At 36.6% G+C, this 14213-nt stretch overlaps 1 protein-coding gene across 8 annotated transcripts; it reads right to left on the reverse strand.

Moving 5' to 3' along the window:
- Window positions 1-2133: 2133 nt before the first annotated feature.
- On the reverse strand, window positions 2134-13619 carry LOC111218283 (neurofilament medium polypeptide-like). Of its 8 annotated transcripts, none has more exons than XM_022740509.1 (12): window positions 13337-13619; window positions 11786-12076; window positions 9830-10093; window positions 9237-9332; window positions 8843-8893; window positions 8076-8237; window positions 7532-7555; window positions 7402-7440; window positions 6822-7070; window positions 5637-5906; window positions 4929-5189; window positions 2134-4011 (listed from the first exon to the last, which is right to left on the reverse strand). In XM_022740509.1, the coding sequence occupies exons 1-12, from the start codon at window positions 13383-13385 to the stop codon at window positions 3791-3793; spliced, it is 1977 nt and encodes a 658-aa protein (XP_022596230.1). In that variant the 5' UTR covers window positions 13386-13619; the 3' UTR covers window positions 2134-3790. The 8 variants fall into 8 exon arrangements, with proteins under 8 accessions (XP_022596230.1, XP_022596229.1, XP_022596234.1 ...); XM_022740508.1 differs by having other exon boundaries at window positions 7393-7440; XM_022740513.1 differs by having other exon boundaries at window positions 5637-5813; window positions 6999-7076; window positions 7393-7440.
- Between the last annotated feature and the right edge of the window lie 594 nt (window positions 13620-14213).

The raw sequence follows: 14213 nt of genomic DNA on the forward strand, positions 1-14213 counted from the left end.
ATAGGTATATAAGTAGGATATTAAGTGTTTCCACTGTGTTGGTGACTGCCGTGGGTATAATAATCTTTCTGCCTTGGGCACACTTGAATTTTACATGATAACCAAATGTTGGCATAAAAATAAAAGCATGGAGGTTGAGTTGGACCCAAATACACAGCCATAAACATCATCACCCAAGAGGAAAACCTTGTTAAGTATATAGTATACTAATAACTATGACAAACAATGCTCTGCCATTACTCTTCATACAGTAAAAGCAGGGTCCAAAGACAATCAGGATTTAATAGAAGTCTTTTATAGAGATAGGAAAGGGATATTATTTCCCTACAATGTCTCAACCGCATTTAACAATTTATACACATAATTATAGTGGGCACCAAGGTTGCACTGTCACAATAAAGTATTGCCCAGAAAGAGCCAAGGACTTTTATTGAGCTGATATTAATTGATTTGTCCTAAACTACCCAGACTTGGTCTCCCTGGGCTCTGCTTCTGCTTCCTCAGAGCAGTGGAGCAGTGCCAGAGCTCTGTCCTAACTCTGCATAAAAATAAATGAGAAGCTATGGGGCTAGTCTCTAAAGTCAGAGGATATTGTTCGATTTCACGTCAGCCCTCTAGGAGGCAATTTAAACAACCCAGCATGCTAATCAACCTGGTATAAAAGGAAGTTCTGGAGGGTGGCCCATTTTTCTTTTTTTTTCCCCCTATCCTATTGCAACAAGGCCAAAAAGGAACTAAACAATCCGAGGGGAAAAGTGTAATTTGGCCGGTATCTGAGAGAACATTACACTGTAATGTAATGTAATGTAACTACATGATGTGGAAAAGGAAACAACCATGCAATAAAGGGCATGTCCTGGCCAGTTGTACAATATGGGCTTACTTGTTATTGTTGCAATATCAAGGAAAACCTAAAAAAGAAAGCCCTTCAGCTGTAACAATCATCCCAGAGATGATTATAACAATACTTCTATAAAATGTTCTGGCGTGGAAAAACAAAGCCTTGCTTCACTGGAAGACTCTGAGCCAGGACATGAGCTTCCCTGCTGCCATCAAGACATCAGCAACGTCTCAGTGGAACCACATTGTGACCTTCGTCTGAAATGGCAGAGCCCCAATCTCCACAAATAATTCAATACACTAATATCCCCTCAGTATTTGTTGCGACCACAGAAATGTGATAGTGTTCATTCTCTTCTTGTGCCCTGAACCCACGGGTCAGGTGGTAGCTGATCACAGACTTCCCTGTGACTCAGAGGTTAAACTAATCGTGCATGACTTTCGCTCATGGCCCAACCGGTGCCCTCAGAAATCTACAACAGCTTTTCATCCAGCAACCTGCTTTATATGCATTTACATCGCTGAGCAGTTTGGTTGACGTGACTGCTAGTTTACTGTGGCAGCTGTGTTGCTTCTCACTGAATTCGCCGTAGACTTCCACTGCACTGTGCATGGCCTCAGTTACTGACACAAAATGTGACCAAGTGTCCAATAAGACATGTTTCTTTGAGCTGTGCCAACAATGTCTCTGATCTTTTTCAAGTTATATCCTTGAACCAGTTCTGACCCACATGTACCTATATAACACATTTATACAACTCATCAACACCCTGTCCTCAGCACAGGGCAAGACCACAAGTATGAATGTTTCAGACTTCAGATAAATGTTCTGTAGAAAAGTGATGTAATTCCACACATTTCACCATTATATTTTTCTACTGTATTTGTTAAGCCTGCCTTTTATAGGCAAGGATGTCCTTCAACCGTCTCAGTGTTGAGGTCTTAAAAAGAACTAATTTCTCACATCCCAGCTTGAACATCAGCCTGTGACTAGAGGTAAAGACTGATAAACACTGCCCCCTACTGACACAAAAATATTTTACAGTTACTTCAAAGATCATCTGATTCAGTATTTGTACTTTCTTTCTGTGTTTAAGTTATAGATTTGCAGTCTTAAGCTGTCAAACACAGTGTCAATGTATTACCTTATTTTTCTCTTATTTCATTGCAAATCTATTGAATTTCATGTCAAAAATCATTCCCTCCCTGATACATGGGCTTCTCCTGTTAATAAATTCTGAGTTTTCTGGCTCCATTCAACTTTTAAAAAACTTTTAATAAACATTCTGACAAAATTACTTAAATATTGTTTTTACAATTAAAAGACATGAGAATCCAAAACGGGGCAATGCAATGGTTTCCCAAAACATTGGCAAAAACTACAGCAAGGGAATGGAAACAAAACCTACAACAAAAGTTGTAGTATCATAAATGGAAATCACAAACAAAGCATGACTAAAGAGTGCTGACAAATACACCCTTAGCTCTGAAAAAATGAAACTTTTTTGTGATTGCATGAAGAACAGATATCTGATGATGAATTATTTGCATGCATGGGGATCACCTTTTACATTATGTTACAGCATCATAAAATCCCATATGTCCCATAAGTCCTTTATGAATCCAGAGGGATATTTGATGCTGATCCTTGTCATTGCACATTCAATTTATCTTATTTTCTACATTACAGTCTTCAAGGCCAAAAGTCATAGTATGAGATTAATATGAATAGTCAGTATGACATTCATGAGATTAGTGCTTTTAAATTTACAGTTAAATATATAGCTTCTTCTATCTAAAAACAAAGCAACAGTGGAAACTGTGTTGACCCTGTAAAAATACAAACAATAAAAACACATTACAAGATTAAGATCAAGATTAATACCATTCTCTTAAGGAATTCTCAAGAGACACATACTAACATGTAAAAATGAAAGCACAACTGTTTCTGTACTCTCTGACTCAAACGTCTGGAACTCTGGCAGCCACTTCCTACAAACTGTAATTTCCGTAGTGCCTTTTCAGGTTCACACATCTCTTGTCTTTCTGTGTGTATAAGGGTGACTCTGTTGTTCCTCAGTCAGCTAGCTAGTTAGAATACTGGTATTACTGGTTTGAATGAAACCTTTAAGTTACAGTACGTGACTTATGAAAGAGGAAAAAAGGCAACAAAGATGAATCACCCTTCTGCTTTCAATCTGCTCTGGGCCTCAACCTCAAAACTGTCCTTTTTCACTTAGGAAATTGTCTGTTCTCAAATTCTTCCTGAATGTCAATCTCTCCATTATTGTCCCACAGAAAATATTTGTCTGCCTTTGGACTGCCTTGAAAGTCCTCCATACTCCTAAAACTCCGCCTTTACATATTTGAATTGATTTTATCCATTTGCTATGTTGTATTTGTGTCTTCACTTTCTCTGTCTGCTTCTTTTTCTCTTTTCAGTTTGCCTAGTTGTTTGAAAGCCTATTCAACAGCTTCAGCTTTCCTCTGTCCTTCTTTATCCTCACTCAGGTTCTCGCTGGCTTTTCTTCTTTTGGGCCACATGGGTCCTCATTTTTCTCAACAGTTTTACCCTCACCCGGACCTTTATCTGCCTCTAGTGTGCTGCTGTCTGACAGCCCCTAAGACTCAGCTGTGTCATGCCTGGTTTTGCTTTGTGGTTTTTCGTCTGTATCTGCATGGGCAGTGTTTAGAGACTCTTAAAAAAGTATTGGTTTTAGTGTTGTCTGGTTTTGTTTGTGTGGGGCTCTGAAGCTGCTGAGAGGTGTCTAAAGACCGTACCTATTTCTCCCCTGTCACCTACGTCGTCTTATTCACTTTCATCTTCAGAAACTGTCCATTTCTAGCAGGTTGTGTTTTTCTTGTGTGTTTGAAGTTTGAATCTTTTACAGCCGTTTCTGAACTATTCTGCTCAGAAACGGTGGACAACTGTTTCTCCTCACTGGTCGTCTCATTCATTTCTTTCTTCTGAGCCTGGTGAGTCAGATTCTCGGACATTTTTTTCTGATGTTTCTCCATCAACCGGTTCTGACTTGGCATCTTCCTTGTGTTCACCAGCAGTGTCCTTAGTTCCCATCTCTGGGGGGTTTCGGATCAGAAAAGAACGTGGCCTAGGAGTAGGATGAGAGATGCCATCTGCAGGAGGAGACTTTGCTTCCTCCTTCTCTGATTCTGAAACAGATAGCAAACAAAGAAAAGAACTTAGTACAAACACTGCATCAGTCTGCTAAGCCTTTGCAAAGGAGTTAAATCAAGGCAGTTTTCATTTAAAATTAGTCAGAATCATCCTCGATCGAAGTTTTAGTAATGAGCAAAGCTAAGAAACCATTTCCTATGTAAGCAATGGACTGAATTAAAATGAACAATACAGTGAATCAAACATAGCTTTTCCTACAGCTTTTCACATTTTTAACAATATTAATATGATTATTATAATTACATTTAATTAAATTTTGAACTGTCATAACTAAGAAATGTTGGGGTCTTTCTGGGGTCAATTCTTTCTTCTATGAGGAAGGAAACAGTGAAATCTTTTCTAACTGTCATGATCACTGTAAAGAATAATCAGTCCATAAATGAAACTGCTGCTGTACCCTAAGCACTGTGAATCACATATTTTAAACTAAGCATAAACTTGGGTGTTTCATCCAGTGGCTCTGTACAACCCACACTAACTCTTAAACAGAGGCGTTCCATGGTTCAGTACTGCACAAAATAATTTCAATTTACAGTTTTAGATAGATGCCATTCCCTCCCTTTCATCACACTACAGTGCTGTACAGTGACAAATTGACATGTATGCCCAACATAATTAATTAATAAGCACAACGAATTGACAGGTACATTTTATTTCAGCATCTTATTAGCTTTTCACATCCGAACAAGATGCGAGTCATTCAAATGAGATGAATGTATAAAGTAAATATATAGCAAATATATAACAAATATAGAAACTCAAACGACATACACCCAGATTACAGGATCGATGCTGGACACTGACTGAGAAAGGTCCAAAACTCGATTTTAGCTGGTTGACAGGATTTGGGGTTTGAAGATTGAATCTAACTCAGATAGTGAAGTTTCCAAACCTGGGTGTTCTGGAGCAGTGGATGATTCCACAGCAGACTGTGTGTCCTCACTACAGCCCAACACACCAACTGGGTCTGGTCCAGTTTCTGAAGAATCACACTCTGGGATCTTGTTCTCTGCTGGTCCTCTGAACTGATCTGCTTCTGCGTGTCCTTGGTCATTTTGCGGAGGACTGTTCAGACTCCAACATCTAGATGGTTTTTTAGGCGGAGGAAGTGGAAGAACAGCTTTTTTATCCTTGTCTGTGTTCTCTTCTAAACCTGAAACCCAGAAAAGAGAAATGAAAGAAAAAGAAGGATTTAAGAGATGAAACCCTACAGAAGCAGTCAGAGGAGTTGGGAGTCAGATAGTCCAGTTAGGAGAAATGTTTGATGCTAATATCAAATGGTGGTGAAACAATCACATGATTAATGAACACTAAGTGGATTGTTTTTTAACCGATTTATTTATGATTATGATTTGGCGCGAAACCGGTAACTGTTTAATTTATAATCACATTAATGAAAAAATGATTGCCATAACGCAGTCCCATTGCTTGATTTTCAGCATTGTCTGGTTGACAATCATTGCCTGGTATGTGTTGTATTGCCCAACACTAAACACTGCATATCTAATTCATCATTTCAGGCTCAGAAACTGGTCTGCCCTTTTCTTGCTGATTAGTGTCTGTTGTGTTTAATCTAACTCAGATAGTGAAGTTTCCAAACCTGGGTGTTCAGGAGCAGGTGATGATTCCACATCAGGCTGTGTGTCCTCACTGTCGTCCAACACACCAACTGGTTCTGGTTCATTTGCCTCTCCGGTGTCTGAAGAATCACACTCTGGGATCTTGTTCTCTGCCGGTCCTCTGGACTGATCTGCTTCTGCATCTCCTTTGTGGTTGCCTGGAAGATTGTCCAGATTTCGACGGAAAGATGGTTTTTTAGGCAGAACAGGAGGAACAGCTTTCTTATCCTTGTCTGTGTTCTCCTCTAAACCTGAAACCCAGAAAAAAGAAGTGAAAGAAAAAGAAGCAGTCAGAGGAGTTGGGAGTCAGATAGTTTAGTTGGAATTTCCCTTTAAGATTTTGGAAATGCCCTGCAAAGAGTGAATAGTCACCACCAGCAAAATTCATTTATAGAACCCTTTGTAGTAGGTTATGTATCAGTGGTGATAAACATATTTTTTGTTAGTGTAAACTTGTTGTGCAATCTAATGTCGTAAATCCATGTCATGTTCAGTTAAATAAAAAAAAAGAAAGAATTAAGGAAAGAATGCTTCCTGCTGAAGTCCATAACAGGTTCAATCAGTTATAATTCGTAACACAAACAGAAATTATCTTAATTTCATTCTCTATTCCTTACTGTATACAAAATTCCCTAGAAAGTAAAGTCATGGATATCAATATAGCCTAACTTAAACACTATTAAAAAAATGCCTCAGCGAAAATTTGAAAGCTGACAATGATTTGGCAAACATTAGACTGAGAGGAGGGCAGTTCCCCAGCCAGGAATCTTGAGCAGGAAAAGCGTGGTTACCCTCGGTAATAAGGCGTGTTTTCAGGACTAATACATAAATGAATAGTAATAATAATAGTGATAGGTATTTCAGATACGTAGGGCTTTGAAAGCATTCAGTAAAATCTTAAAAGTCATTTCTAAATCTCAAAAGCTAGTTAATGGCTTCTTATAGATGAGGTTATGTCAAAATATAGCAACCTTTCTGACAACTCAATTGAAAAACCATTTGTAGATAAAATAAGATTGGAATATTTGTTTTTGACCAATTCAGTGAATTACATATTTAACAAATCAAGGTGTTTCATGACATAAATCCAGTATTACTGCTGTAAAACAGAATAGTCTGCAAAGGAAAGTAAATGAACAGGAAAGTGTCTAGTGAAGTTTCCAAACCTGGGTGTTCAGGAGCAGGTGATGATTCCACATCAGGCTGTGTGTCCTCACTGTCGTCCAACACACCAACTGGTTCTGGTTCATTTGCCTCTCCGGTGTCTGAAGAATCACACTCTGGGATCTTGTTCTCTGCCGGTCCTCTGGACTGATCTGCTTCTGCATCTCCTTTGTGGTTGCCTGGAAGATTGTCCTGATCCCGAGTAGTTGGAAGAGGAACCAGAGCTCTCTTAACCTGGTCTGTGTTCTTCTCTAAACCTCAAACCCAGAAAAAATGAAAGTAAATGATGCTAATATCAAGCAGTGCTGAAACAATAACATGATTAGGCTATTGATTGATTGACGGAAAAATTAATCAACACTAATTTTATTATTAATTATTAATAAACATTTTGAGTCAGTTGACTCTAGATCAAACAAAAGAAACAATCTTAAGATGTCAACTTGGGTTTTGAATTTCACCATTTTTATGACAATAACATGATTAATCATTTAACTGATTGACAGAAAATTAATCAACACTATCTTTAATTATTACTTTGAGTCACTTAATTCTTGGTCAAACAAAACAAACCTTCACCACCTTTTTGCTCAAATCTATTTATATGATTCTGGACGTGCCCTGGAAAGAGTGAACAGTCAAAAACAGCAACATTCATTTGAAGCACCCTTTGTAATATGTATCAATGATGACAAATGTTTAGTTTGTGTACCTTTTTGGATATCCATGCCATGTTCTGTAAAATAAAAAAAAGAAAAATCAATCAATCAGTTATAATTTGTGACGCACACTGAATTTATCTCAGTTTCATCCGTCTATTTTCTGTTTACAAAATACCCACAAAAATAAAAATATAGATAGATAGATAGATAGATAGATAGATAGATAGATACTTTATTTATCCCCTCATGACATATAAGCACAATGCACATGGATATGTATGTAGTTTAAATCCAAAATGAGGAGGTAAAAGAAAAAAAATCTAAATATTTGTGGATTTTTTATGAAATTATTTCAGCACAAATGTTGTTTTTAAACTCCCAAGCGCGGACAGTTGACACTCGGAGAGAAAATAACACAATGTATAATGTTGTTTCACCATTATTAGAAAAACTGTTAGAAAAAACTATCAATTTCCCTCAAACTGAGGTTTTACTGCTGTTTTAACACATTTCTTAGCAACGGTAAAAAAGTTGTGATAAACCTGCTTACAGTTTACATGAAATACCCCAAAACAGTGTATTAGTCTGCGTTACCTTTTCCTTCTTCCATGTCTTCTTTGTGATTGAAAACATGGGCATCAGGCTTAATGTTCCCATCACTTTGGTTCTGATGGTGAAGTCTCTGTGAAGAGCGGCGTGTGGATTCTCTCATTAGAGGTACACGTGTGTCATTCTGAGCTGTCTCCATATCTGACTCTGAAACAGATTAAAATACAAGCTGTAATGCAGCTCACTTATAAGAGAGAAAGATAAAAGAGATATTAGACAATATGACCATCATCAATAAGAAAATACAAGTGATGAACTTCTGCACTTATTTGACTGAAAATATGTGCCTCATCATATCTGTCTAATGATATACTATCACTGTGTGTGTTTTAATTATTTTATTCATCTGGACCCGATGCAAATTATTACAATTTTCACAACTTGGTCTATTATTATTTATTTGCTCCTTTTAAAGGATTGTGCAGCTTTGGAGGTATGTGATCACTTAGTGCTTTCTACCTCTTATCTGCAACACACCCTTTAGATAATGGGCAGTCAACAGTCCTTTATCTTTACCATGAGTAATGAACATTTGTTTTAACTGCTTGATCCGAAATGATTGATCAATTTATAGGATTAGTCTTATGATGAAAATTTAATTCACCACAATTTGATTATTGATTAATCATTTTGTTTAAGACATTTATAAAAAGAAACTTCTGATTGTCTGACATTTTGTAAACCTAACAATTCATTGTAAGAATTATTGTCAGATTAATTAGACTGACCACTGAAAATATAAAATATCATACCTCCTCTTGTACCAGGTTTGAAAGAATCCTTGTTTCTCTCTGCAAAACATGCTGGACAGAAGAGGAAACACAAACAGTAAGTTCTTGTTGTATTCATCGTGAAGATCAGAATCAGTAATAGCAGTGGCCTGTGTTCAGTACTATTGCAAATAAATAGCTTTCAGTGCATACTGTTGGTAGATCTGGATGAACTTTTGATCTCTAAATAACAAAGAATAATGCCCCATATAAAACTCATTATTACATTTAGTCAACTGTTACACACAGCTTTGGGAATAGATGAGTAAGTATACATACAGTATACATATGCTCAGTGTATCTGCTAGTGCTCCTCAATTGCTGAAAAATAAATAATTCAGGGTATCTGGCTAAGGAGTAATTTGTTTAACTGTACCTTTACGAGTTAGTTTGCAGAATATTACGCCACAAAGGAGAAGCACAAGGAAGGCGCAGGATAAGCCAACAGGGAGTGCTACGGATGAACTCTCCTCTGCACAGAAAGACAAAGGTTACTGCAACTTCTTATTACATTACATTCATTACTAAAACAATATTCATATAGTGCTATAACTCTGAACATTTCAGTCTACATTTTTGAACATTTCAGTCTGCAATCTGTCTCGATACTATACAACCAAAGGATAACATTTTGTGAATCGCTGTGAAAGTTTTTGTTTTTTTAAGTGATCTAATATACTAATTCCATTATCATCATTATTCATTATAGACACATGATTTATGTTTCTTTTTTTTTTTTTTAATTTTTTATCAGCACTGGAATGAAGGCTCAGCTGAGTTTTAAAGTCTCTGCTTCACATTCAGTGCTGTCGTCAGTGCTGCAATGCAGTTATTCTTTCTTAATGAAACTGAGGATGTTTGGTGGGTAAATTTTAATAATATCCATGTAAATTAGTTTCTGAGCGTTGACAAATTCCACAACTTATATTTTAAGTATACAGTAGAGTTGATATTTAAGTAATAGCTCACCGGCGTAGCAATCCTTTGCTCTGAATGTAGTGGTTTCATTAGTCAGAGGGTTTCTCACTGTACAAGTGTACATTTTATCATCATGTTCATCCCCCAGAGATATTGTTAACTTTGGGCCAGGCTGCATGATCATTCCTTGCGAGTCCCACTCATAGCTCATTAAGGACTGAGGACCTGCAGAGCACGTCAGCGTTGCCTGGGCTCCGTTTGTATTGGGGCTGCCATTATTCATGTCACAGGACACAGTGGGTTTGGAAACCTTGCCTACATGAATATATGAATGAAAATAAATACATGAATGCAAACCTAAAAGAGTGATTCCCTTATGTTACATGGATTTATACAATAACAACATTACATTCCTGCATCAACAAAACAAATTATAACAGAATTAAATTAATAAAATAACTTAACTGGCAGTGATTATTGAAAATCACTAATTCTGCCCCCATCTTAATAATTAATAATATTATAATAATATGTAAATATTGATAAGTTTAGGTAACTATAACTACTTTGTTTAAGGTTATGAAAACCTCATGGTCATGACAAATTATTGTTAAAGGATGTTTAAGGCATGACTAAAACACTTTTAGTGAAATAATCCTGCCGTGGTTAAAGGAAACAGACACTGACTGCTACATGACATCAATATCAAAACCCTGACTTTATACTACAATATAAGACATTGTGCAATTCCTTCTTGGCACTAAATACAATGTCATATTACGGCCATCCTAAACAGCAAAGCAAGTACACTAACAATAAAATTCCCTTTTAATAGGTTATATATTAAGAGATAATACTGGCTTTGATATGTGATATCTTGATTTACTTTGGGTGTGGACAGTGATGGAAGAAGTACACTGCTTTTTTTATACATCAATGTAGAAATACTCCATTAAAATTAAAAGGCTTGAATTCAAAATCCTTCCAAAGTAAAAAAAGTATTGACAGCAAAATGTGCAAAAATAAAAGTGACTCTGTGACTGATGTAATGTATAACATTATTAGATTGTTAATCTAATAACATGCATCATTATGCATGTAGCATTTTATTGTTGGTCAAGAGCAAGTTTGAATTAGTTTATATACTGCATACTTAGGTAGTTTAGGCCAATGTGTGAATGGTCTGTGGGGCTTCCACACTGACCCCTAGGACAAGCTGCAAATCTTACCGAATGGAGGTTACATGGAAGGAATGTATTAGTGGATTTGAACACAGAAAGCCTTGAACCTACAAAATACACCTCCGTGAATGTTGCAATCATTACTGTGCTGCACAGTAATAATATTCTTAATTGCCAATTTCATGTGAAAATGCAATTCAGAAGCTCTAAGCTTAATTTGAAAAAGCTCCAAAAATCCCCAATAAACCCTTCACCATGATGAAATTTGCAGCTTGAAACACAAAACCCTGCCAAAATGTACATTGCCTTTACTGTAAAAATATCTGTCCCTACTGAACCCTTTTCATGTCTTACAGACTGATATTAACATTACTTTTTTTCTTTGAGGTTGGCTCATACAAATGTTCCAAGCTGGATTGGACGAACTTCCTTCACTGCACAAATTTGTCATAACTCGCTAGTTTCAGCCTGGTAAATGCCATGTGTTGCCAGAGAAATGCCACAGAAAAATATAGCCTACAGTAGGTGACATTACACTGTTGGGTGCAACAGATGATGATACTGCAGAGAGACCAAATACAAGAAAAGTGGTAAAAGCCACATATTCTCTTAGAGTGGTTGTACATGCATCTTAAGAACAAATCTGTTCGTATGGGTAGTTCTTGCATGAGGCCCATTGTATTGATAGCAATGACTTTAATTGAAGGTTTTACTAAACTGCTATAGCAACACATCAACTTCCAGCTGTAGAATGCGAGTACCGATGTTTAGAAGACTGATCAACAGTATATAGCCACTTAACTGAAAAAGTCAGTAAAAAACTTACCTATGACCTCCAATTTATAGTGGATTTTTTTTAACTCTTTATTTATGAATATTTCCAGTTCATAGTCTCCGCTATCGTCATATCTGACATCTGTCAAATATAGTTCTGCAGATATCCAGTCAAGAGTGACCCTGTTTTGAAATTGGCTGTACACCTCTTCCTCCATGCCATCAAACTCTACCACTTTGTTGCCATTATGTTTCCACAGAATATTATCAGGTTGTCCAGTGACGTGTGGCTTCAGGTGGATGGTCTCCCCTTGGAGGTGATATGTTAGCGGCTGTCCAGAAACTAGACAAAGAAAATGCAGAAGTGTGGAGACATGTAGGATAATGTGTGAAAGAGGTTTGTGTAGTTTAAACATTGCGGGATATGACAACAGTACAAGCAAAAACCAAGTTGCAAATTTATTAGATTCACATGCACAATTTAATATGATTTTATACTGCATTATCGTGTTCCTAATATTTTTTATGTAATATTACAAACTTTCAATGTAAGTGTGAAGATTCAGTCTTGTCCTTGAAATATATAGTTTAAAATAATAATCTCAACTCATGGTCCACTTACAAGCTTTTCTGGAGCTTTCAACTGCATTTCACAGTGTTCAACAGCTGATAGAGTTTGTTCAGTTGTCATGGAGATGGTTCAGCTGTTATCACGTGACCCATGTATGAAACTTTGTTCACATGATAACAGGTGGGCATACTTGAACAGACTGCAGCAACCACTAGTAGATTAATAAATTATTCACGTGACAGAAAATGAATCTGCAACTGTTTTGACAGTCAAATAATCATTGAAGTAATTTTTCAAGAAAAAAAAGCAAAACATTCATTAGTTCAAGGCTCTCAAATGGGAGAATTTCTTCTTGGTCTTACATTTCTGTAAATGTTATATTTCAGGGTTGGTAGGATAAAATAAGATATTGGATGGCATCTTCTCAGACTCCAGGATGTTGCTCGTTTTTCTTTCTTTTTTCACCATTTTCTGACATTTAATTGATTCATTGATAAATCAGGAAAATAATCAACAGAATAATCTGTAATAAAGATAATTTTTAGTTGCTGCCCCATTCAAGACCACCTCATTACATAACTATCACATAAATGGGTAACATGATGACAACTGAGCAAACTCCACACTGATGAAGACCATGTGAAGCAGTTGAAAGCTGGGATTCTTATTGTATTATTTGATTGTTTATGTGTTACTACAGGCCTAAAGTCAAATTTCCATACATGACATAAAGTTCAAGTGTATTTCTTGGTATTCCCTTAGTATCGGAAGTACAAACATACATGACCATATTAGTTTTAACAGACCAACACCAAAGGTGTTCTAAAACATTTGCTCAACCCTTATGACTGTGTAACACAGACGCAAAGTTTTTACCTGCTGTGAGGAAATATGAACTGTTCAACTGTCTCAACTTTAGATAAATCATTAACCTGAGAGGCTGCTAGCCCTCTGCACTGCAGTTTGCATGTACACACAAAAGTGCCAAGATACAAAAAAAAAATGAACCCACCACAATTACAATCAACTCACCTAAGCAGGAGGTTAAGATACAACAGGCCAAGAAGTAAGAGCGAGCCATTTCAGGAAAGCAGGAAAATCACTGGCTTTACTTTCACTTTTGATAAAAAAAAGTTTAAGTCTCGTCCTTCCCGAAATACACAGTCGGAAAGGTCATTATGTTAGTGTCAGTCGAAAGTTTTGACATGCTAAAAAAAATAATTCTTTACAGAAACTGCGCAGTTGGACAACTTTCTTTAGGCAAAGTAATTTCCTTCATGCAGGTGTAGACAAACACCTGAATGTCCGGTCTTTGTGAGTTATGGACCTTCACAATAAACTCTAAACATATGACCATTGTTTCTACTCCTCAACATAACAGTAGTAGCAATTACCTTGGAAGTTTGTAAATAAACAAATCATGTCCGTTTTTGGAAAAACGTCAACACGTTTTCCAAAAACGCTTTGTTTTAAAAAAAATATATTTTAGTTTGAAATTACCGGAAGCTCTATTATTTCCTGTGACTGTTGACCTGGCTGGAGAAATTGAGCAGCTCTTTTACGGTATTGAGGGGTGTGTCCATATGGGTGTCGCCCGTCGACGTGTAGGCTACCTGTAAGTTAATGATTATGTCTATCTGTAAAACCAGTAGCCTATTTTCAGTGATTTTTCAGGGGTTTGTCATGTATTAATTTTTTTTTTATCCATATCAAATTAGGTTTAAACAATTGCTTCTGTAATATATTACACTGGATGAATGATTGTGACATTGAAACAGGTCTGATATTATGGTTTTGTTTGGTGGTGAGTTAGAAGAAAGGCAATGCCTCCCTGGCTTTATAAGAAAACACTGAAAGACTGCATGATTTACCTGATGTTTCTGTATTTATTTGTGCAGCATTTTTGGAC

The sequence above is a fragment of the Seriola dumerili genome, unplaced genomic scaffold (genome assembly GCF_002260705.1).
Source record: "Seriola dumerili isolate Sdu_G_001 unplaced genomic scaffold, Sdu_1.0 BDQW01000052.1, whole genome shotgun sequence".
Taxonomy (NCBI): Eukaryota; Metazoa; Chordata; class Actinopteri; order Carangiformes; family Carangidae; genus Seriola; species Seriola dumerili.